The following is a 25,255-nucleotide window of genomic DNA, read 5'->3' as shown; positions in this document are numbered from 1 at the left end:
CAAAGAACACGAAAGCTCGGACCTGAACGAGCTCAAGTGGTAGAAAAACAAGTGCAAGCTCTCCTAGAAGCCGGCTTCATCTGAGAGGTCAAATATCCGGCCTGGCTGGCAAATGTGGTGCTAGTCAAGAAGCAGAACGGCAAGTGGAGGATGTGCGTTGACTACACCGACCTAAACAAGGCATGTCCAAAAGACCCATATCCACTTCCAAGTATTGATACCTTAGTAGATTCCAACTCGGGGTATCAATAGTTGTCGTTCATGGATGCATACTTGGGATATAACCAAATCCCGATGTACAAGCCGGATAAAAAAAAAACATCATTCATTATGCCTAGAGCAAACTATTGCTATGTGGTTATGCCTTTTGGACTAAAAGATGCAGGAGCCACATATCAAACGCTGATGAATAAGGTGTTTACACCTCACATTCAAAATCTAATGGAAGTATACGTGGAGGACATGCTAGTAAAAACCAAGGATGAGGCCGACCTCTTGACTGACCTCTCGCAAGTCTTCAACACCATCAGGATGCACGGGATGAGACTGAATCCTGTAAAGTGCACCTTCACGGTGGAGGCTAGAAACTTTTTGGGATTTATGCTAACACAAAGGAAGATTAAAGCCAACCCCGACAAGTGTAGAGCAGTCCTATAAATGAAAAGCCCAACTTGCCTAAGGGAGGTTCAACAGCTGAATGGCCGACTTGCAGCCCTCTCTAGGTTCTTGGCGGGATCAGCATTAAGATCTCTACCACTTTTTGCTCTACTAAAAAAGGATGCCAGTTCGAATGGACTTCTGAATGTGAAGAAGCATTCCAGGAGTCCAAAAGGTTTTTAAGCCAACCTTCGATTCTGACCCGACCTAAAGTTGGAGGGGAACTTGTCCTATATTTGTTCGTAGCCGACAAAGTTGTAGCCTCACCTTTAATACGGGAAGATGAGGTCGGGCAGCATCCTATGTACTTCACCAGCAAAGTTCTACAAGGTCCCGAGTTAAGGTACCAAAACCTCGAGAAGTTTGCGTACGCCTTAAGAGTAGCCTCTCAAAGGCTACGACCTTACTTTCAAGCTCATACAATAAGAGTTCGAACGAACCAGCCCATGAAGCAAATTCTTCAAAAGACAGACATTGTGGGTAGAATAGTTCAATGGGCTATAGAGCTATCCGAGTTCAACTTTAAATATGAGACTCAGACTATAATCAAAGCCCAATGTCTTACCGACTTCGTAGCAGAGTATGCAGGAGATCAAGAAGAAGCCTCCACAGAATGGGAGTTATACATGGATGGCTCCTCCAACAAAGTCGGAAGCGATGCATGCATAATACTGGCTAACAAAGAGGGAACACAAATAGAAGTTTCCCTCAAATTTGAATTTTCAGCTTCTAACAACCAGCCAGAATATGAAGCCTTGATCGCCGGGTTGAAGCTAGCAGAAGAAGTCGGTGCGGCCAAAGTACTTGTATTCAGCGACTTTAAGGTGGTGACCTCCCAAATAAATAGAGAGTACTAGGCTAATGACCTTAATATGAAGAGGTACTTAGATAAAACTTTGGAATATCTTAGGCGATTCTCGGAGACCGAGGTCAAACACATAACTCGGGATCTCAATAGCAGAGTAGACGCCCTTTCCAAGTTAGCAAGTACCAAGCCAGAAGGGAATAATAGAAGCATAATCCAAGAAACTCTCCAAGAGCCCTCTGTCACAAAAACAGATACTAGGCAGGATGTCCTTGAAGTATCTAGTTTGGACCTCGGATGGATGAACCCACTAATCGAATACATGAAATTCGACATCCTACCTAAAGAGGAAAAAGAGGCCAAGAAAATCCGGAGGGAAGCATAAAACTACACCTTGGTAAAGAATATCCTCTACAAAAGAGGAATATCCACACCATTGTTGAAGTGTGTCCCGACCTCAAGGACAATAAAAGTCCTAGAATAGGTCCACAATAGAATCTGCGGGAATCATCTTGGAGCAAGGTCTTTGGCTAGAAAAGTCATACGAGTCGGGTTCTACTGGCCAACATTACAGAAAGATGCCACTGAGTTTGTAAAAAAGTGCCAACCATGCCAAATGCATACAAACTTCCACGTCGCTCCCCCCGAGGAGCTCATTAGCATAACTTCTCCATGGCCTTTTTTGAAATGGGGATTGGACCTATTAGGACCCTTCCCCCAAGCGCCTGAACAAGTGAAATATCTAATAGTGGGAGTAGACTACTTCACGAAGTGGATCAAAGTAGAACCATTAGCCACCATCACAGCCCAGAAAAGTCGAAAGTTCCTCTACAAAAACATTATCACCAGGTATGGAGTCCCCCACTCCATCACCACTGATAATGAAACTCAGTTCACCGACTCTGCATTCGAAAATCTAGTAGCCAGCATGAAGATCAAGCATCAGTTCACCTCAGTAGAACACCCACAGGAAAATGGGCAAGTTGAGGTAGCCAACAAGGTTATACTGGCTGGGTTGAAGAAAATGTTGCAAGATGCAAAAGGAGCCTGGACTGAGGAACTCCTTCAGGTACTATGGTCATATCGGACTACATCTCAGTCTGCCACAGGAGAAACACCCTTCCGACTTGCTTATGGCATAGAAGCCATGAGACCAGTTGAAATCAATGAGCAAAGTCCAAGGGTGAGCTTCTACGACGAGGTTGGCAACATTCAGAGACACAAAGAAGAATTCGAGTTACTCCCTAAAGTCCGAGAACAAGCCCAGATAAGGGAAGCAGCATTAAAGCCAAGGATGACAAATAGATATAATAAGAAAGTCATTCAAAGAAGCTTCATCCTCGACGACTTGGTTTTTATCAGAAATGACATCGGCGTCAACAAGTCAGGGGAAGGAAAGCTCGCTGCTAATTGGAAAGGGCCATACAAGATAAGCAAAGTCTTAGGAAAAGATATTACAAGGTAACTGACTTGAGCGGTACCGAGCTACCTAGTTCGTGGCATGCTTGTAACATGAAAAGGTACTATAGTTAAAAGCGAACTCCATTCCCTGATGTACTCTTTTTCCCGACTTCACGGTTTTTTCTCAAAAAAAGGGTTTTCCTGAAGGGGGTTTTAACGAGGCATCAAAGTGGAGGTTAAGGAAACACAAGTCTTTAAAATTCCGCTAGTAGCAAAAGGTACCTTCATCAATAAATAAAGATATTTTCATTACATCTCTTTATAAGTTCCTGCATTGTCATCATTATTCTACGAAACACACCGATTTAAGCTAAAAAAAACGTGTCATGCCCGTCCTAAGTGGTCGGCAGGATAAAACGATGAGGTACAAGTCGGTGTAAAGAGGTTACAAAAAGACAATCATAATAACTTGGGAACATTTCGACCAACTAGTCAAAAATCTCGAGAATATCAAAATGCATCGCAAGAATAACCTAAGTTATAAAACAGTTCAATAGGCGAAAATTGAACGCAAAAGGGAACACAAAAAGAGATAAGGAAATCCATCGAAAACAAAGGCAGAAGCTGTCCCAAGTCTTCGAAAAATTTGCAAGTAAGTTAGAGACAAAAAACAGCCTGCCCAAATAAAAGGTTTTTTTCAGAAAGATCAAAAGGGATTTCATGGAAACCTTATATACAAAGCATGCACATGCAAAATATACCCAAAAGCCCTTATCCAAAAAAGGGCAAATAAAAATAAAGCAATTTTTTGTTAATGGCCAAAAGGCTAGAAGAGTCAGGAGCAACCATTGCAAACACAAGAAATAAAAATTGTTCAAAGAAGGGCCCACAAGCTGGGCCCTAATATATAGTTAAATCATTGGGAAGGTAGAGGGGAATTACCAACAGGAAGGGAGCTCGGATCTGCATCAGGAAGGGTCGGAGCGGTCTCTTTAGAAGCAAAAGTTGGAACCTCCGGTTGCTCCTCGCGGGGAGGAGAATCAATAAGCCTTTGCCCTCGAGTCTTCAGCTCGGAGTCCATCTCGGGACGAGGAGGGGAGACAATAGCTCCATTAATTACAATCTTATCGAAATGGAGGGGAGAAAGGTCCAAGTCGAGGGCAATCACTCCGACCTGTTCCTTGAATATCCTCCACGCCTCCTCCAGTTCTCCGCTACAGAATCCTCCAAGTCCGGTTCAACTCCAACTGCTTATGAAGGTCAATATTCTCAGAAAAAAGCTTAACATAATTTTGCTCCGCCTTCTCCTTGAGGCCCTCTGCCATAGCACAATGAGCCATCAGCTTTTTCTCTCTCTCCTAAAGTCAGGCCCGTCCTCCCTCAGCCTGGCAACCTCCTCCTGAAGCCTCTTCTCTTACTCTTGATAAAGGACAATTCTCCCCTCCAGCTCCTCCACAACCCTTTGAGAAGAGCCCAAAGAACTAAGAGGATTTTTGTCCAGAATATCAAGGAGAGCAGTGCAGACCCCAGTAGTCTGAACACTCCCCGGAACCATAATTTGAAGATAATTTTGAAGGGAAGCATCATCCATACTGATTTGAGTATGGGAGAAGTTGTGATTCCGAATGAATTTGGGACCATCAAAATTGGCCTCCCCAGAAGGAGAAGAGCCAGAGTCCAAGGTCCTGCGCTTCTTCTTCTCGGGCTCGGAGGGAGGTCGGACTGGAGGGATAGGAGGAGGAAGAGAAGAAGCAGAGGCAGAGGTTACCGTAATGGGGCGAGAAGAGGTCCCCAGATCACGAGGAAGACGAGAAGGATGAGGAGCGCCAACAGCCCTTGCAATATCAGCCCGGGCCCGAGCCCTTCTCTTGGCATCTTGAACTTTCTGGTAGGAAGCATTGGATCTACTCTTCACAATCTCTGAAAAGAGAAAACAAGCAATTAATTTACAAGTCAGAAAAGTATCATAAATTGGGAGATATTCTACAAAAAGAAAAAGCTACCTAGTTGGGTCCGCACAATACTCGGAGAGCCCAAGAGAAATTTCTTGGTATCTAAATTAGGGGCCCTTCCCCAACCATCTCGGAAAAACCCCACCACAGCCTCCTCTACCTCATCCAAATCATCCAGACCATATTTTTCTACAGGAGAGGCCTTTAACCAATAGAGAGGAAATCAGGAGTTGGAGTTCTCATCAAGGAAAAATGGATGGTGACCCTCTACAGCTTGGACTTTGAAGAAAAAGTTTTTAAAGTCATGGAAAGAATCGTCAAAAATAGAAAAAACTTTTTGACCTTAAATGGCCCGGAAAGAGATCCACTGCTGCTTATTATTTTGCCCACTAAAGGGCTTGGTCAGATGAACAAGATAAAAAAAGATCTTTGTAGAGGTCGGAAAGTCCAGCTCTCAACTGACAAGTTGATAAATCTTCATAAAACCCCAAGAATTGGGATGGAGTTGAGTGGGAGCAAGTCGGCAATGGGACAATACTCCTATTTCAAAGTCAGAAAAAGGCAAAGAAACCCGCAGACGGGTAAAGAAGCAATCGTACATAAAAAAATGAGGGTCAGTATTAGTAACCCTGCCACAACAAACCCAGTCTTCAGGACCCGGGGCCAACAACTCGTACTTGGGCTCATCTTCCTCTAAAATACAAATCCTATGATGAACACAAAGTTCGGAAAGGTAGTCGGTATCTACTAAGGGTTCCTTCTCAAGGACAGTATCATGTACCCATTTGAAAAGAGACTCAGGAATATGGGAAGACATGGTTCTAATGAAAAAGAAGTAGGTATAAAAGTGACAAAGACCTATAAAGAAAAAATGGAAAAAGCATAAAAAACAAAGCAATCTCCCCCTAGAAAAGCAAAATTACTAGACCAACAAGCTGACTCACAAAGGTACTAACATCACGCATTACGAATAAGGAATTGTAAAGAGCGTGTAAACACCCTCCAACATGCAAAACAAAAATACGACACGAGCAATAGTAGAAGAAGAAAAGACTAACCTTTAGTCGTAGACACAAGGAGAGGCAGGCACAACGACGATAAAGTACTCCAAGAAGGAAGGCTCAGTTTTTCTTTTAAGTGAGAAAGAACAAGGATTGTAGGCAAGAAGTTTCCAGAAAACAAAAGAAAACAGTGAAAAGAGAGGAAAAAGTATTTATAACACGCTGGGGGCATAAGGGTAAATTGATGCGATCATTAAAGAAACGCGCCGTTACCAATGTAATTGCTTCCACGTGTAAATACGAAAACCCCAACGGACGCGACGTTTGATTAGACACGACGGTTGAGAAATTTAAATCACGTCGGTTTTAAAATCACGTCGGCTACATTTCCAAGTTCAAATACTCGAATCCAACTCATAATCAAAAGAGATCAGACTCGAATAGGGGCACTGATCATACACTGGCCCAACACAATGGCCCAGATCCAAACACACCAAAAGGCCCAATCTTAAGATTGGCCCTCGCCGTCCACTGACCTCCTCAGGAAAGGTTGGATTCGACACAGACTCCTTCTCAAAGAAGTCGGGATCGACGGATAGCTGGCAGATAACGCTTATTTAAATAAGTAACTGACCCTAAAATCTCTCAATCCACTTTTAGGAGCCATATCTCAACTACCCTGAGATAAAGGGACGGTTATCCACCATGAAAAGTGAAACTACTCCAACGGTAGTTATTGGATCGCCACTATAAATACACTGACACCCCTCAGGTATCTCTAAGTTCCAATATCTTAGAAACTTGCTTAACCCCTTGCTGATTTAGGCATCGAATTGTCTTTGTAGGTACCACCCCCATTCTTTCACATATATAAGTCAGACAGCGGCTCCCAAACGCAAACCTAGTCGGAGACCACATCTTTTTGACGCTTAGGCTATCTTTACAAGCCTAATCCACTAATCTCAAGTTATCCTGTAACACCCTTCTCACACAAGTAAAACCAATTTTATTTCTACTACCACAAAAATTGGTAATTAATCTTATACGTATTATGAAAAAGTAGTATCCAACTATTATTAATAAAAAGAGACAAAAGAAAAAACACGATTTATCTTAAAAATAAGACTTAAGTTACTTTTAAACTAAAGCTAAATCTGTAATTTCATTCGATGACCAAAATTTATTCAATTTGTCTGAATTGAACATATCATTATTCCTTTGCTATATATTTATAAATCTATAACTATTAATATTTTTTAATATTTTAGTGGAGGAAAGTGTCTCTATTTTAGTGGAGACTATTTTAATAAACGAGATTAAAAATTGGAGATATATTTAAATATTAAATATTTTTGGGACTAAAGTTTTTCTTTTTAAAATAATTTAATTTTGATTTATTAATTAATACGAAAAAAATTATATAATTATTCAATTAAATTTATTTATTCAGATAATTTTTAAATAAAATTATAAAATTAATTACTTTCATCATTATATAATTATAATTATTAAAACTCTACTTCTAGCAATACCAATTAAATTATTAAGAAAATCGTTGGGACTTAATTAGGTCTTACTCAAGTTTCCAATGACCATAAAGCTTCTCTCCAATCTACAGAAGCCACGTGTCACCCCGCCTTTTTCATTTTTCCAGCTACTCACTCATTTTTCGTCGGAAAAAAATTGCGCCAGCGATGAAACAAAAACAACCACACGACACCGTATTAGAACTGATCCATGGCTCCTCCTCCGTTTTCGTAAATAGCTTTCTTTGTCATCGATATAATTCCACCGAACGTTAATTTCTCGCTGCATTCAAAAGTTTCTCTTTCTTTCTCTCTCTCCGAATAACTAACTCCGTATGGCTGTTAAATCATCTCATTTAATCGCAATCCAATCACTTTCAAGTCAATTAAATGAGAACTTAAACCTCTTCTGTATTTATTTGTTTGAGAAATGTATGCACCTTGCATAGTAACACGATTCTCATAATTCGCGCTTGTTCTCATCAACTGGTGAAATCGTTCTTCACATTTCGTTGAAAATTTGGAGTGAGTACTAAAATATCGGTTCATGTTCTAATTTTTTTTTTTTTTTAAACTCGGACACTGAGATTTTTGTGGTGTTGGTGAGAAGAAGAAAAAGGAAGAAGGATCACTATGTCTACCCAAGGGGTGCGGTTGCACATTCAAGATCGCTATGTAAGCTCAACACAATTAATTGCTTCGCTTTCTATTGTTATGTTTTTGTTTCTTGTTCTAAATGTTTAGCTATTTGGAATGAGCAGGTGGTGATGGATAATGGTATAGTTCAAGTGACGTTATCGAATCCAGGTGGAATTGTTACTGGGATAGCATATAATGGTGTTGATAATTTGCTTGAAGTTCTCAACAAGGAGACTAATAGAGGGTATGTGCTTTCAATGATGCATAAATTTCATTTAGGTTCTCTGTTTCTATCTCTTAAGTAGTTTAGACTTTTGGACTATTTGGTTTCTGTTTTCGATTTGAAGTAGTGTTATTGGTTTCAAAATTTTATGAAGTAAAAAAAAAAAGGAATTTAATGGAATTGTCTCTTTTGTTTTTAGTTTTTTGTTTTTTCTTCAGAGTCTTGAAAACATAAACCATTATATTTTTGGAAGGTCTGAAAACACCAAAAAAGAAAGAACAAAAGACAATATATGTGTTGGTGAATTTGATTTGCTTTATAGAGAGAGCAGTGCAAATTTACTTGATGACCTTTTTGAAATTCAAGTAGCTGTTACCTTTTTCAAGTTGGGAACTAATTTTGTTTCAAATTGGATTTTTAGGTACTGGGATCTTGTTTGGGGTGCACCAGGAATCAAAGGAACCTTTGATGTGTATGGCAACAGTACCTTCTTTGTAACTGCATGGTGTCAGTGTTTGATATTATGCCACCAAGTCAATTCTCAATAAAGCTATATTCAAATGCGACTACTTACTAGATTTCATAATTAAATCGGGAGTGGCTTTTATGTCGCACCTGAGTAGAAATATATACAATTTCCCTAACCTCTCTGTTTTGCTGTGTGTTTCTTTCTTCAATATTATGTGTTCAATCATTTCCTATAAGGATAATATTTGAAAGGAATGTGAACTGAAGATGTTATGCTCCAGGATTCAAGGAACGTTTTTCAGAGTTATAGTTCAAAATGATGAACAAGTTGAGGTTTCATTTACAAGAATGTGGGATCCTTCTCTTGAGGGAAAGTTTGTCCCCTTAAACATTGACAAAAGGTCTCTTGCTCAAAATTTTACTTATTATTCATTACCTTCTTGAAATCCTAAGTTCAGGATTAATTACTGTGGGTGATCAATTTCAGATTCATACTGCTCCGAGGTTCATCAGGCTTCTACTCTTATGGAATTTATGAGCACTTAAGTGGATGGCCAGACTTCGATCTTAGTGAAACAAGGATCACTTTCAAGCTTAGAAAACACATGTAAGATTGTCCTTCTCATTCCATGTGTTTGCCATATTTTTATATGTTAACAAGACTTTGTAAAGTTTTGTTTAGTGAAAACTGAAAATTTTAATTCCAAATAATTCTTTAGGATTTAACCATTTGCCAATAATTTAGTTATTTCAAATATTGCTATTTTTGTGCAACTCTAGGGACAAAATTAGCAGAAGCATGTACATCAGTTCAGTAGAGATGGTTGTAGCAGACAACATTCAATCATCTTTTATTTTGAATGTTCATCCAATTTAACAAGCAAGTATACAGGTTTCAATACATGGCTATGGCAGACAACAGGCGAAGGCTTATGCCTCTTCCGGATGATCGATTACCAGGGAGATGCCAAACCTTGGCATACCCAGAAGCTGTCAAATTAGTCAATCCCAAGGATCCTCAACTGAAAGATGAGGTACTTATTGTACTCATTTTTTCCTGTACAAACCTTCTAATTGTATGTTTCTGTAGTAATCTACTTCTTATAGGTCTTATTTGCATGTATGCACATCTGATCTTACATTTGCAACTGATATTTGAAGCAAGGAATGAATGCTGCAGTAGTGCCATGTGGAAACTTTAAAAAAAGTCCTTTTGATGCTATTTAGCTAAATTAAGTCAAAATGTTTGTTACTCGTTTCCTTGAACAACTTGAACATCAGTTTGCCAAATTCACTGTCACCCATTTGGCATTGGAACATTGAAGTTTTTTCCTTCACACCCAATTTAATGATAATTATGGTTAACTTTAGTTTGCTCCTTCCCATTTGTGGAAATCACTTTGCCTACGTGTATTACAGTTTTCAAATGGTCTCATCATGTGGCTAGTTGAGGAGGAGATACATATTTTTCCTTTGCATGTAGTATGAAGAGTTTTATTGTCTTTATCTATGATTCTTTGGTTCCCAGGTGGATGACAAGTATCAATATTCCTGCGACAACATAGATAATAAAGTCCATGGGTGGATATCTTTCAATCCACCAGTGGGATTTTGGCAGATCACACCAAGTGATGAGTTTCGTTCTGGTGGACCGCACAAGCAGAATTTGACCTCACATGTAGGCCCCACCACACTTGCAGTAAGTTAATAAACTTAAGTTTGATGACATTTTCCCTGCAATGCTTGCATACAATGAGTGTTACTAGTTGAGATCATTTGACCTGATTATTATCAACTATAATATGTTTCGTTAAATTTGCATGATCAGATGTTTCTTAGTGGTCACTATGCGGGGCAAGATTTGAACCCCAAATTCAAAGATGGTGAACCATGGAAGAAGGTTTTTGGTCCAGTATTCATATATCTTAATTCTGGACCAGTTGGTGATGACCCACATTGGCTCTGGGAGGACGCCAAAATACAGGTATGCTCATTTTCCTCTTATACCATTGTTATGAAATAGATGATATCATTCAGTTGGATGAAGAAGTTGTAAGATAAATTCTTCTATGAGTTGATATTTAGATGATGAATGAAGTTCAAAGCTGGCCATATTCTTTCCCAGCTTCAGAGGATTTTCCAAAGTCGGATCAAAGGGGCAACGTTGGTGGCAGACTGCTCGTCTTAGACAGGTAAGCATGGAAGATACTCCTATTTTGCGACATAGAACTTCTTGAGGTTTTCACTTTTGATTATTGGATGTGAATCTTATTGTTACAGTGGTGCTTTGTATACTTGCACAGAATGCTTCCAGTTTATTTCTTAACTACTATGATATCTTAATAAACAATTTTTCGTATCCTGAGAAATCTTTTATTGTTCATTGTCTCATATATGGAAAGTTGATTGAGCTGTTCTAACTATAATGTCCAGATATGTCAGCACAGACTTAATATCTGCAAATGGTGCTTATGTTGGTCTAGCCCCGCCAGGAGATGCCGGGTCATGGCAAAGAGAATGCAAGGTGTTTTTCCTTTGCACTTATTGAAGGTTTAAATAAATAAAACAACAAAAAAATACATGCAGTATTTATAAGCCTAATTTAGTTGCATGAGCACCTGATCAGTGCACATTTCTCTTCATGCTTAACTGTCATTTTTTGTTCTGCTTATTTTTATTATTATTTTTGAAAATAATATTGGAGTGATAGGGGGGCTATTGAAGTTTTCTTAAATATTCTCTCATTCGCTGTGATGTTCCTGATTTACTTTGAACAAGTGTTGCTCTATGGTAAGGGCTAAAGATGAAATTGGGAGTCTCTTTGATATAAAGATTTGTTACTTTGATTGAGTAGTTCGAAACAACTAATTAATGTTTTAATAATGTATTAATATTCATCAGAAAGAAAGTAACCTTAACGCACAAATCACTTGCATTGGTAGTCACAGGATAGGACAAATGCTCTGAGATGTAACTTCTTCCTTTTTGACTGAAAATTTTAATTCATGAATCAGGTGAATCAAGATTCAAAGAAATGGAATTAGAGTGTTTCATTATTCCAAAACTTCCTCATTTTTATTTCTTTAATGCTTCTGAGAAACAATAATGTTGACATATACTTATTTAAAATTTCATCCTGCCAGCACTATCAATTCTGGACCAGAGCAGATGAGAATGGATTTTTTACAATCAGGAACATACGTGCTGGCGACTATAACCTTTATGCCTGGGTTCCTGGTTTTGTTGGGGACTACAAATTGGATGATTTGATGAAGATAACCCCAGGTTCCATAGCTTAGTGAAACTTGAAATATTTTGCCATCTTGCCAAAAATGTATGCTTACTAGAATTACTGGACAGGTTCTAATATTGAAGTGGGTGAACTGGTATATGAGCCTCCAAGGGTTGGTCCAACATTGTGGGAAATAGGTATTCCTGATCGAACTGCTGCAGAATTTTATGTTCCTGATCCCAAGCCAGAACATATTAATAAGCTTTTTATCAACCATCCTGAAAGGTTAGCCTCTATGTCTCCTTTCTAAATTGGTTGATTAAGTTTTCTTTTTCTTTTCTTCAAATTTTAAATTGATCTATTCTTTGATCTTCCTTTTTTTTCTCTCAACTTGTAGGTTCAGACAGTACGGATTATGGGAAAGGTATATAGAATTGTATCCGGAATCAGATTTGGTTTACACAGTTGGTGTCAGTGACTATAAGAGAGATTGGTTTTATGCCCATATTCCCAGGTATAATTCTTTGAACATTGTTCATCTTAATAGGATGGCTAAAGATGTTCCTAGTGACCTCACATCTACAAAAGAAGTTTCTTTTCTTTGTTGGAAGTGACACTCTTACATTATATATTAATTTTTCAAGCTTGTATATAACTGCAGAAAGAAAGAGGATAATAGCCATCAAGGAACAACTTGGCAAATCAAGTTTGAACTCAATGATGTGGTTCAAGGAAGTACTTATACACTGAGAGTTGCAATTGCATCTGCAACATTAGCTGAATTGCAGGTAAAACTTTTTCCTCTTACATATATGCATAATGCTTTGTCGGATGTAAACGATATTTGGATTGACAAAAGAATAAGTACTCAATCTCGTCCCTAACCAAAAACAAGAGGCAAAATAATCTCTTAAAAAATTAGTACAGACATACTAGTTCTTCCACAGATGTATGAAACAATGACTGTCTCCCTTTTTAAATGGTAGGCGCAATTTTGTTACATTTTTAAATTCTCAGGGATGATTTTGTCCTCCATATCTTTGTCACAGAAGAGATTGAGGTTGTAATAAACTTGTCTTTTTGCATATTTTTTTGCGAAGATTCGAGTAAATGATCCGAATGCAAGGCGTCCTCTGTTTACGACTGGGCTAATAGGGAGGGATAACTCGATTGCAAGACATGGAATTCATGGACTCTATTGGCTGTACAGTGTGAATGTACCTGGTTCTCTTCTTATAAATGGCCCCAACACTTTATATTTTACTCAACCACGTTGCAACAATTGTTTCCAGGGTATCATGTATGACTATATTCGTATGGAAGGACCTCCTTGATTCCAAATTAAACATCTTTAAGCTAAGTGTTGGAAACTGATTAAATGGAACAACATAGTAATGCATGTATGTATTGTATTTTCAACATATTGGTATGTATATTTTTGTTATTTTTTTCTTTTATTCTGTAAGTAGATTTAAGATGTAGAAACGTTCTAGAATGACTTTATACGTGATAAATTAATATTTATGTTTATTTGATTAGTTTTGACTAGTTCATCCACCATCATTCATGAAACAGGCAGATCGAACGTTGATTTTTTTTTTTTTAAATACAGATCATGAATAATGTGGGATTTTATCCTAGGTTGTGACTTTTTTTTTTTTAAAGATATCTAAGTTCACATAATTTGACATTTTCCATTATTGATGTGAATATTTTAATAGAGTGTGCAACATGAGAATTTCTAATTTTAGATTTTTTTTTAATACTGGAAATGGAAATCTTTCATTCAATTGGTGCCAAGATGTCAACCATGGCCGGATTGGACACATGAGAATTTCTGATTTTAGATTGTTATATTATATTTGAAATACTTAAAACTAGAAATTGATTTGATGTTTAAACTTTCCCTTAAGGGTAATGTTTATTTTTTGTCCATGAAATTTGGTAAAAGTTTTAAAAATATTCATAAATTTTATTTTATTTTAATTTTGTCCTAAAAATTTTTATTTGCGTCATATATACTCCCAACAGCTAAATTTTTAAAAAATTTAAAACCAATCTAACAACAATGCATAACAATTATGTTCGATTTGCTTGCATTGAAGGTTGTTCTTATGAAATTGTTATTGAATTGGTCCTAAATTTTTTGAAAAATTAGTCGCCAGTGATATATTTGGTGCAAATCAAAATTGAAACAAAATTAAATATAAGAATATTTTTAAAATTTTTGCCAAACTTCAAGAATAAAAAATATACTTTACCCTTCAGTTTAATACACAGTAAACAACTTACATTTCCTTAGGTGTCCTAATGTTTACATTTATGGGTGGTTTTTGACCCCTTATTTATTAATTGAAGTTCACCTTCTATTAAACCTTGGTATTGCATTTTCTGTGTCCCTTTGCATTGAACAAGAAGTCACCTACCTCCAACATTGTGTTTTGAATTTTATTAAAAATACATATTTAAAAAGTGCTTTGTAAAGCGACGATGAAGGATGTGGCTCAAAACTTCCCCTCAGCAAAAAGAAACCAAAACAAATGAAGAGACACATAATATTTATATCTTAGTCTTAATCCCCATAATACCACACACTGCTTCTTCAATCGCACGCCTTTTATCTATTAACTGTGGCGACTAAGTAAAGAGATTATTAAACAACAATATTGCTTTCTTTTCGGTCCAAGGAACCTACACTAATAACCAATCTATTTAAGTTCCTCTTCATCATGAATTCATGGCGTACACTATATATGTAATAATAACTATACAAACTCTTTTATTATTTTCCAAACCCAGTTCATTATATTCTTTCTATTCATATTATACCTTATAAGAAAGATAATTCATTCTCAACCACTTTCAAACTACTCTGAATCTGCGTTTCGTTGCTCAAATCAAATCTCTGAGGAATCGTATTATCACCATGACAACACTCCTCGGGGTGCAACTCACCATTCAAGATCGTCATGTATGTATGCATTAATATTATATTAAAAATTTCATTATTTATTTATTTATTTATTTTCATTTTGTTCATTGCTGTGCAGGTGGTGGTGGAGAATGGCATAGTAAGAGTAACGATTTCAAATCCAGAAGGAATAGTGACTGGAATTCAGTATAATGGAATCGACAACTTGCTTGAAGTTTTGAATGAAGAATCTAATAGAGGGTATAGTATAAAAATACTTTATTTACAACCTAGTTCTTCATTTAGGCTGCCTTGTTTACGGAGATAGGATACTAAATAAGGGATAAAGAGAAGGCATGTATTGAAGTATTGTGTTCAAAAATACTGAATTAGTATATTTTGTATTCATCTTAATAAAAAAAATACACGGAGACACAAACAAAAAACAAAACTTATTTTTTATTTTTTTATTATTCTTGTTAATTTTTTATAATTATATTTTTTATTATTATATTTTTCGTCTTAAATTTTTTAAATAAAAAAATAAAAATAAATTAAATATTTATAATTTGTTCTAGTTTATTACCAAATAGAATATAAGAACACAAAAAATTGTGTCTATATATTTTATTTTCAGAAACAAACGCAGTCATATTGTTCTTTTTTAATACATAAATTTGTTTGAAATTGATATGTGTAAGTAGGTATTGGGACCTTGTTTGGAGCTCACCAACAAGTACAGGAACCACTGGCAAATTTGACGTGTATGTTCATCTTCATTTTATTTTCATTTTCATATAATCTATTTCATTTCTATGTATGAACAAGCCATGCCAATTCGTCGTTATAAGAATTTCGCTTTTTTTTTTTAGTAAAGAATTGATTAATATAAATTTTAGATATATATATATTTTTTTTCATGAATTATTGATTGAGAGTTGAAAAAATAGGACTAAGTTATTAAATTGAGTTATTATTATGTTATGTGAAATTGTGAATGCAGAATAAAAGGAACCGCTTTCAAAGTAATAATGGAAAATGAGGATCAAGTTGAGATTTCTTTCACAAGAACATGGGACGTGTCCCTCAAAGACCAGCTAGTTCCTTTGAATATCGATAAAAGGTCATATAAATAAATTGTCTTCTATATTATTAATAGGAGGAAATGTTTAGTTTGGTTCCTAAATTTTTTAATGTTCGTTAAAATAGTCTTTGATTTTTAAACATGAAAAAAATGTCACCTCTCCTATTTTCAAAAATTATTTTATTATTTTTATTTAATGTATAATTTTAAAACAAGAATTTTTATAATAATTTTTCAAACACAAAATAACTTATTTAAAAATTATTATTAATAAAAATTTTTATATTTTAATCCGTTTAGAAAATTTTAGAAGTGACTTTTTTAATTTTTGACTTATGAAAAGTAGTAGTATTAATGTCTGATGCAATTTTCAAAACCAAATTACAACTTTCTAAGAAGCTATTTAGAAACTTATAGAAAAGTTAAAAAAATGACTTCTCTCATAATACTTCTATTTTTCATCACATTTCTATAAAATAAACACTTTTAAAGTTAAAAATTCAAACACAAAATAACTTATTTATAAGTTACTTTTAACAGAGTCATTTATTATTTAAGTTATTTTATCAAAATGAGCTTAATTAAGTTGGTTACCCAAACTGAGCTAAGTTTCTTTTTCAAAAGAACTTATTTAAGAAGTTTAGGCAAACTGGCCTTAAATTAGTTTTTGAATTTACAAATAATAAATTTTTTTTTGTTCGGCCTATAAAGCACGGACACTTTACTGAGTTATCGTGTCTGATACGACACTCATCGACACTCGTTCGATACGCGTGTCTGCTGGGTTCAATCGTGTCTTAATAAAAAGTAAAAAAATTATTTTTCGGATGTTTAGACACACATAAATACCATAACGTGTCAGCATGTTTAATCTTATTCTTAACATATATTTTTAAAATACATTTAGATATAATATATATTATTATTTATTAAAACAAAAATATTTTAAATACTTGATATAATTAAAATAAGACATTAAAAATAATTAAAAAATTAATTCATATTTTAATATCAATAAAATATCAAAATATCATTACAATTTATCTAAAAAATACTTTATATTTTATATGTACGTGCGTTTCCGTATCTTATAAAATTTTAAAATTTGCGTGTCAATCTGTCCCATATGGTGTCATGTCCGTGTTCGTATCAGTGTTGGTTGATCATAATTGTTCCTAATTCAACTATAGTAGAACGTTAAAATGTAAGTGTGACATTTCCAACGAAAAAAGGTGACATAGTTAAGACTTTAATGTGATTAAATATGAATTTTAAATTAGTTAATTAGACTCGTTTCAATTAATTAATTATACATTGATATAGAAATTAAAATAAGTCTAATTAAACAATTTAGATCACAAATTTTAGTCACATTATCTTACTGTTGGAAATATCACCCTAGCAGTGTAACATTTCATAACAACAGGGCAGTTAAATCAAAATTATTTTAATAAATATTGAAAATTTCAGAAGTTAAATTAAACATTAATTACGTTATTAGTATTTATAGTTAATAATAAGTTGCATATATAATATAGGTTCATAATGCTTCGTGGTACTTCGGGGTTCTATTCATATGCTATTTACGAACACTTAAGCGAGTGGCCTGCTTTCAATCTTGACGAAACGAGAATTGCTTTCAAGCTCAGAAAAGACAAGTAATTATTAATTATGAACCTTATATGCTATGCTTTAATTAATTAGAGAGTAGCTATAACTGAATAGTGTGTTATTTTTTTGGAGGTTCCATTATATGGCAATGGCGGATAACCGACAAAGAAACATGCCTCTTCCTGATGATCGAGTGCCACCAAGAGGCCAACCCCTTGCATATCCCGAAGCAGTTCTTTTTGGCGATCCTCTTGAACCTGAATTCAAAGGGGAGGTAGATAACACTTTCAACATTATGAAATTTAATCAAATTATTTAAATTATTTAAGGAGTCTTGACTATCAACTTCACGTAAAATTAATTATACCGAGTTTTTATTATATTTTATATTAAAAATAAAATTTAATTTTAATACATAATTAATGTAAAATAATTTTATACATATTTAATTATATATTATTAAGTAAATAAATAAAAGAGAAACTTATAAAAATTAGTAATTTTGAATATTTTTATTATTATTTAATTAATATAATTACTAAATTATTTTTAATAAATAAATTTTATTTATTTATGTGTGTAAATTTTAAAAAAAATATAAATATAAATTATAAAGATTTATGTGTATAAAATTTTAATAAATATAAATATAAATTATATATTTTTTATATATAAAATTATATAAATTATTATTGGTTAAATACTGATTAAAAATAATAATATTTATTGATTATGTAATATTATTTTTATATGAATTACATAAATAATTATTAAAAAAATATAATTAGATAATTTTATAAAATATTTTATATTAAAAATACGTTAAAATTAAATTATTAAAAATAAAGTTTGTTTCTTAACGTGATTAAGTGGTATTTGAATATATAGGTAGATGACAAGTACCAATATTCATGTGACAACAAAGATAGCAAAGTTCATGGGTGGGTGTGCATGGATCCTGCCGTTGGATTTTGGCTAATTACGCCCAGCAATGAGTTCCGTTCTGGTGGGCCCCTCAAACAAAACTTAACCTCCCACGTTGGACCCACCACGCTCGCTGTAAGTATGTGCTTCTATAAGAAATTAACACCAGAAAATGGTAAATAAGGTAGTGTTTAAAAAAAAATAGAGAGAAAGACTGAGACTAAGAGATAAAAATTGAAATAAATTTTAAGATTATATTTGGTGTAAATTAACAAATAGAAACGGAAATAAGAAGAAAATTTTAATTTAATTTGTATAAAAGATAAAGTTAAAATTAATTAATTGAAATAGAGATATTTTAAATATAAAATATTATTAGTTTTCATTCTCAAAAATTTCAATCTCCTATTTTTACTTTTTGGAAGTACTGAAATACTAAAATTTTGAGAAATAAAAGATTAAAATTTTAATACCAATCTGTAAACTAACAAACATGATATTAAATCACAGTCTTTCATCTCTGTTTCATTACCTCAAAACAAATACTACCTAAATCTCTATTTTTTAGTCTCCTTTAACAATTAAGTTTCTTATCAAATTTTAATTATAAAAAAATCTAGTTTTATAAATGAAAGACACGTAAATTCTTCTATACTAAATTTAAACTATCATTAGAAGAATTTGTGTGTCTTTTATTTACAAAAGTGGGAGACCTATTTGTATTTTAATTTAAAAAAAATTATTTGTCTTTGTAAAAAAAAAAAATTCAAAACTCATATGTCATTTTCTCTAAAAAATAAAAATAAGATATATCCATTTTGATGAAATTTTTTTATGAAAGTTTATACTCTTGGTTAAAAATATATGCATATAGTAACATCGACTTAGATTTGGATAAGAGACTAAGTATCAGAGAATAAAATACTTAACTAATCTCCCATTACTTAATATAATTACACACATTAAATAATAAATATAGATTAGTATCTATAATTTACTTGTATACTTGATTTATAGCACATGAAAGAGTACTTTGTATCCCAAATAATGTTTGGTGCTGAAAACTTGTTCGGTTCAAAACAATGTAATCATTATAGGTGTTTCTAAGTGCCCATTATAGTGGAGAGGACTTGGTGCCAAAATTCAAAGAAGGAGAAGCATGGAAGAAAGTTTTTGGTCCAGTTTTCATCTATTTGAATTCTCCTAATGACAATAATGGTGATGTTGAACCCCATAAAATGCTTTGGGAAGATGCTAAACTTCAGGTTTATTTAGAATAATCAAGCTAAATTATGTATAATATCTAACAATAATTAATTATCCTTTTAATTATTAATTGATCTTTCTAATGCAATAGATGAATGTAGAAGTACAAAGTTGGCCTTACACTTTTCCCGAATCAGATGATTACCCAAAGTGGTACGAACGGGGTATTGTTACTGGCAGGTTATTGGTTAGAGAGAGGTATGTTATGCGTTTTCTAATTGTTACAGTAATTAATAAATATTAAATAAAATAAATTTTGATTGATTCTAATTAAATTTCTTTTGTTTCTAAACATTTCTATTTTTAATTTTAGTGTTGTGGTTCTGTAGTATTTTCTAACAACGTAAGAATTTGGTGTATGTTTTTGTGCTGATACCACAAATTTGACTCAGATTTGTGGTTTTCAATTTTTTTTAAATATGTAAATTTGAAGATTAGATTTTTTTATTTTTTAAATATATAAATTTAACTTTTATATTTGTATTTTAGTGTTAAAATTTTTTTTAAACATGCTAATCAAACTCTTTGATTTGTTTTGGAACGAAAAAAATATTTCGCTACAAATCAAACTTTTAATTTGTACACTATAAAATCTGACTCTTAGATTTAAAATTTAAGGGTAAAAATTATATAAAAAATATACTAATTAACCATGATATTATATTGCACACAATTTTTTCTATTTTTTAAAAAAATTAGCCTGTTATATATACCTCATCACCTTATGCATTTTGATGAAATTTATTTATAATGAGTTAATATAATTTAGTGTCTAAAAATACTAATGAGTCAAATTAGTGATATTTCTGTTAATTTTTTGTTAACATATCATCGTTAATGTATAATGTAAGTCACGTTTTAAAATACTATATAATATTTAACAGTGACAGTATACCAACTATGTTAGTATTTTCAACGATTAAATAAATTGAGATGTTGAATTTTTTTAAAGTAAAATTAATTCATGTGAGATTTTATAAGAATTAATTGATTAATCTAATAATAACATATATGTTTTGGTAAATAAAAAAGGTATATAAGCGATGATGACTACATAGCAGCAAAAGGTGCATATGTTGGTTTGGCTCCCCCTGGAGATGTTGGATCATGGCAAAGAGAATGCAAGGTATAAAAGAATTCATCTTCTAAAGATACAAAATTAAATTAGTAAAGTTAAAAAAGAAGAATTTAATCATCTAACTTACATTATATAAAATATATTAATTATTTTGTGAATATGTAACAGAATTATCAGTTCTGGAGTGAAGCAGATGAAGATGGGTATTTCTCCATCAGCAATGTACGTGCTGGTGACTATAATTTATATGCATGGGTACCTGGTTTTATTGGAGACTACAAATACAATAATTCAATTATAACCATAGCGGAAGGTATATATGGCTCTTTTTTTTTTGGTATGAAAATAAAAATAGTGATATGTTCTAATATTGTAATTTTTTGTATTTTTTAAAATTGTGAAAGGTACACAGATCAGAAAGTCTGATTTTTTTGTACTTCAAAATTTTTAATTTTTTAACACAGATCGGACGGTCCGATTTCTGTACCTCTTACAAATTGGACAGTTCGATTTCTATACCTTTACAAATCGAACCGTCTAATTTCTGTACCTCTAACAAATCGGACAGTCTGATTTTTACTTCTTTGATTAAACGGTTTCACATTTAAAAATAACACTCCAACAAAACACATTTCAAAAAAATACTATTACCACTTTAATATCAAAAACAAAAAATGTATATATGACCAACCAACTTCACTATTTTTCTTTTTGTTTTTGGGCTTTATTATTTATATGTGGAAATTAATTAAATTAAACAGGGTCTACTACTTTCATTGAATTGGGTGATCTTGTTTATGAGCCACCAAGAGATGGACCAACACTTTGGGAAATAGGGATTCCAGATCGTACAGCTGCAGAGTTTTATGTTCCTGATCCAAATCCCAAATACATCAACAAACTCTACGTTAATCATCCTCAAAAGTTAATACCTTAATTATTTATGTCTCCTTTTTCATACAAACATGAAATATGTTTCCTTTTTTTAACTACCAAAAACATATTTGAACATCTAATAATAATAATAATAATAAGAGAAAAGGATAAACAGGTTCTTCACCTTTTGATATGCAGATATTTAAGTTTTTAAGAATCTGAAAATACATTTAAGTATCTGATATTTTCAAAACTTGGACATATCAATCCTCATGTTCATTTGGATTTGTCAGACTTAACCGAAAAATCAAACATGACTTCTGTTGTACTGACCTGGTTAGTTGTTACGATGAAAGAGTTTTTAAAATTGGATAAATTAGACTCAGGAAGTCTAAATTTTAAAGAGATCAGAACTTAAATGTATTTTTAAATCCTCAGAGACTTAAATATCTACGGACCAAAAAATCAGAATCAATTTTTCCTTTTTTTCTAATAATAATAATAATAATAATGGATAGTCAAAATAATCCTCAAAGATGAAATGTTTTAAATTGATTTCTAAAATATACATCTGTAAATCAGATTTATTTTTTCATCTATTAGATGATGACATATAACATAATTATTTTGTGACACATCATTGTTTAATCAGCAGAAAAATTAATTTAATTTATTATTATATATTTTTCGAGACCAATTTAAAACATTTGATCTTTGGAGAACTAAATTGACGAATAATACCATGTTAATTATTAAACCATTAATATAGCATCTAAAGGGAAGCATAATTATTGACAGATTTAGGCAATATGGATTATGGGAGAGATATGCAGAATTGTACCCCGACAAAGATTTAATCTACACTGTTGGAGTTAGTGATTACACCAAAGATTGGTTCTTTGCCCAAGTTACAAGGTACTTATACTAATTTTGGAATTGAAATTTTCTTTCCAAATGTGTTATCTATCTCTCCACCATTGTTTATAGGAAGAAAGATGACAATGCATATCAAGGAACCACTTGGCAGATCAAGTTTCAGCTTTCCAATGTAAACAAAACCGGCACCTATAAACTGCGCCTAGCTTTGGCTTCCGCTACATTTTCTGAACTCCAGGTCTACCCATTAATATTTCTGCTTGAATAACTTAGAACATGAGATTTTTTTCATATACATTAACTTGATAAATAAAATAATTTAATTTATTTAATTATAGGTGCGAGTTAATGATCCAAAGGCAAGTCGTCCTCTATTCTCAAGTGGGTTGATAGGAAGGGATAACTCAATTGCAAGGCATGGAATTCATGGACTCTATTGGCTTTTCAATGTGGACATTCAAGGAACTAAACTTGTTGAAGGAGATAACACCATTTTTCTAACACAAGCTAGAGGCAATACCCCATTTCAGAACATTATGTATGATTACATTCGTTTGGAAGGTCCACCACAACCATCTAGTTTAAATAAAAACATTTAAGATATACTTGACTTTCGTTTGTTGCATTATTATAGCATAGTCTTAATTATAGCTGATTAATTTAATCGAACCATAAAATGGAATTATGGTGCTGTGGGAAATCTTCGTTTCATTTTTTTCTATTAGTTTTTCAAATGAAGTTATGCATTTTAATTTGAGAATTGTTTAGTTTGGTGGGTGAGAAAATTCTAATATAGTAATAAAGTAGAGTCTTGATGATTACCTAGTATTTTTTTTATATATTTTTAAAAAGGAGATAATATTCAATTTGGTTCATGAATTTTTACGGAAGTTTTAATTTAATCTCCTAAGTTTCAATTGTTTCTATTTAGTTTTTTAAACTTTACAAATGTGATTTACGTTAGTCTTTGGAATAATTTTTGGTACACAAACGTTAATAAAGTATTAACACAGACAGTCACAATTTCACGCTAAAATTTGTAAAATGATGCATTTTTAGTTTTGGCACTCAAATAATCTAAAAATTGAAGCTATGTCACTTATTTTGTGAGAAAAAAATTTAATAAAGAACACTTATAATATTTTTGGACTATTTAAGTATCAAAATCAAAATACGTCATTTTACAAAATCTAACATGACATCTAGACTTTCACATCAATATTTCATTAGGTCAGTGCATCAAAAAATATTTCAAAAATTAACATAAATTTTGTACATAAAATTTGAAGACTAAACAAAAATAACTAAAATTTTGATTAAATTGAAACTTACTTACAAATTGAGATATCAAATTGAAGACACAACATGCGAATAAGGGCCAAAAGTTATAATCATGATCTAATTGTGATTATTAGCTTCTTATCACTCATCATTTGTAATATGGACTTGGGCGTTGGACATAATGGTGGTATACAAAGAAATTAGTCAATCATATAATAAAACTATACGCAAAATATTAAGTGGCATCATTATCGTTATAATTATCCAGGTTGTTTTCACTATTCAAATTATTACAACTCATGAATTGCACGATTAGTAGAAAGTTTCGCATAAAAGAAGAAAATAAAGGAGAACCACAAATTTTATTGCTCTGCTAAATAAAATAGCGCTGTACTTTTTATATTGGAAGTGCAATTGAATTCTCACAAATCAGGAGCAAATTGAGTGGGTAATATAATAATTGTGCAAATATATATAGCTAGGAATTTTTGACTGTTTCAATATCAATAATGAATTCACATTTCACAGTGATCCAAAGGCCAACTAGTACAAAATCAATCACTCTTAGATTCTGTTCGTTTGTTTTGTTAATAAAATTGAATGTAGCTACCAAAATAGTTTTCGGGCTGGGATTAAATTTGAATTTTTAAATTGGATTGGATTGGAGTTAAAATCAAGATTTTAATTAAAGGTAAAATTAAAAAAAATAATTGATTAATTATTGATTATCAAAAACATAATGATAAGAATATAATTAAAAAATTATTTAAAATATTAAGGATAAAATTTTTTTTTTGAACAAAAGAGGCTCAACACAATAAAGTGGAGCAAAGGAACTAAGATAACCAAATAAACACAGACATAACTGAAAAGCTGGTATCCGTTGTCATCTCCGGCATTGCCATCAACAACCAAACGGATCAACTCCACACCACTCCTTGTAACTCAAGAAGGACATGATCTTAATTCCTTCAACACTTGTCTCTACCTGCTGGAAGACTCTGTTATTTCGCTCCAACCAGATGTTCCAAATAACCGCACAAAATTCTATCAGCCATTTTCTTTGCTCTGACTTCCCACCTGTTGCTTCAATCCAGCTCTCATAGAACTCTTTAGTGGTTCCCGGGATGGCCCAAGCTCTATCAGAAAATGTCAGCCAAGCACACCATACCTGCCACGTGAACTCACATGCAAAAAATAAATGATGTACAAATTCTATATTTTTTTACACAAAACACAAATGTTGTCATGATGATTAATAATTCCAAGTCTGCTCAGCCTCTCCTTCGTATTTACCCTTCCTACTAGCACAAACCAAGCAAAGAGTTCAACTCTTGGTGGAACCAAGCCTCTCCATATGGAGCTTGTGAAGTTGTAACTTGTGATGTCTGCTGGGAGCATCTCATTATGTAGCACCTGCACAAAAGAATTAGTAGAAAACACT

At 33.0% G+C, this 25,255-nt stretch overlaps 2 protein-coding genes across 3 annotated transcripts; both read left to right on the top strand.

The window, feature by feature from the left end:
• The first annotated feature begins 7,490 nt into the window (after positions 1–7,490).
• LOC130946687 (uncharacterized) lies at positions 7,491–13,442 on the top strand. Its single transcript, XM_057875525.1, has 16 exons — positions 7,491–7,867; positions 7,953–8,017; positions 8,104–8,225; positions 8,626–8,676; positions 8,954–9,073; positions 9,160–9,279; positions 9,565–9,706; positions 10,201–10,371; positions 10,501–10,656; positions 10,758–10,864; positions 11,106–11,196; positions 11,816–11,957; positions 12,033–12,189; positions 12,302–12,418; positions 12,566–12,692; positions 13,005–13,442. The coding sequence occupies exons 2-16, from the start codon at positions 7,976–7,978 to the stop codon at positions 13,236–13,238; spliced, it is 1,899 nt and encodes a 632-aa protein (XP_057731508.1). The 5' UTR covers positions 7,491–7,867; positions 7,953–7,975; the 3' UTR covers positions 13,239–13,442.
• Positions 13,443–14,612: 1,170 nt separating this feature from the next.
• On the top strand, positions 14,613–23,201 carry LOC130945078 (rhamnogalacturonate lyase B-like). 2 transcript variants are annotated; one of them, XM_057873743.1, is made up of 15 exons: positions 14,613–14,875; positions 14,955–15,076; positions 15,520–15,579; positions 15,819–15,938; positions 17,438–17,557; positions 17,643–17,784; positions 18,399–18,569; positions 19,532–19,699; positions 19,792–19,898; positions 20,733–20,826; positions 20,947–21,091; positions 21,540–21,702; positions 22,453–22,569; positions 22,642–22,768; positions 22,869–23,201. In XM_057873743.1, exons 1-15 carry the CDS (start codon positions 14,831–14,833, stop codon positions 23,127–23,129), a joined length of 1,962 nt encoding a protein of 653 aa, XP_057729726.1. In that variant the 5' UTR covers positions 14,613–14,830; the 3' UTR covers positions 23,130–23,201. The 2 variants fall into 2 exon arrangements, with proteins under 2 accessions (XP_057729726.1, XP_057729727.1); XM_057873744.1 differs by lacking the exon at positions 15,819–15,938.
• The last annotated feature ends 2,054 nt before the right edge of the window (positions 23,202–25,255 follow it).

The sequence above is a fragment of the Arachis stenosperma genome, chromosome 8 (genome assembly GCF_014773155.1).
Source record: "Arachis stenosperma cultivar V10309 chromosome 8, arast.V10309.gnm1.PFL2, whole genome shotgun sequence".
NCBI lineage: Eukaryota > Viridiplantae > Streptophyta > Magnoliopsida > Fabales > Fabaceae > Arachis > Arachis stenosperma.
The sequence above is the reverse complement of the archived record's forward strand: the minus strand, read 5'-3'. Positions and strand labels throughout refer to the sequence as shown.

Coding starts and splice junctions, on each gene's coding strand:
- LOC130945078 (XM_057873743.1), top strand. CDS start 14,831: ATGACAACACTCCTCGGGGTGCAACTCACCATTCAAGATCGTCAT. Junction 17,785..18,398: donor AACCTGAATTCAAAGGGGAG/GTAGATAACACT, acceptor TTGAATATATAG/GTAGATGACAAGTACCAATA. Junction 19,700..19,791: donor GGGAAGATGCTAAACTTCAG/GTTTATTTAGAA, acceptor CTAATGCAATAG/ATGAATGTAGAAGTACAAAG.
- LOC130946687 (XM_057875525.1), top strand. CDS start 7,976: ATGTCTACCCAAGGGGTGCGGTTGCACATTCAAGATCGCTAT. Junction 8,018..8,103: donor TGCACATTCAAGATCGCTAT/GTAAGCTCAACA, acceptor TGGAATGAGCAG/GTGGTGATGGATAATGGTAT. Junction 10,865..11,105: donor AGACTGCTCGTCTTAGACAG/GTAAGCATGGAA, acceptor TATAATGTCCAG/ATATGTCAGCACAGACTTAA.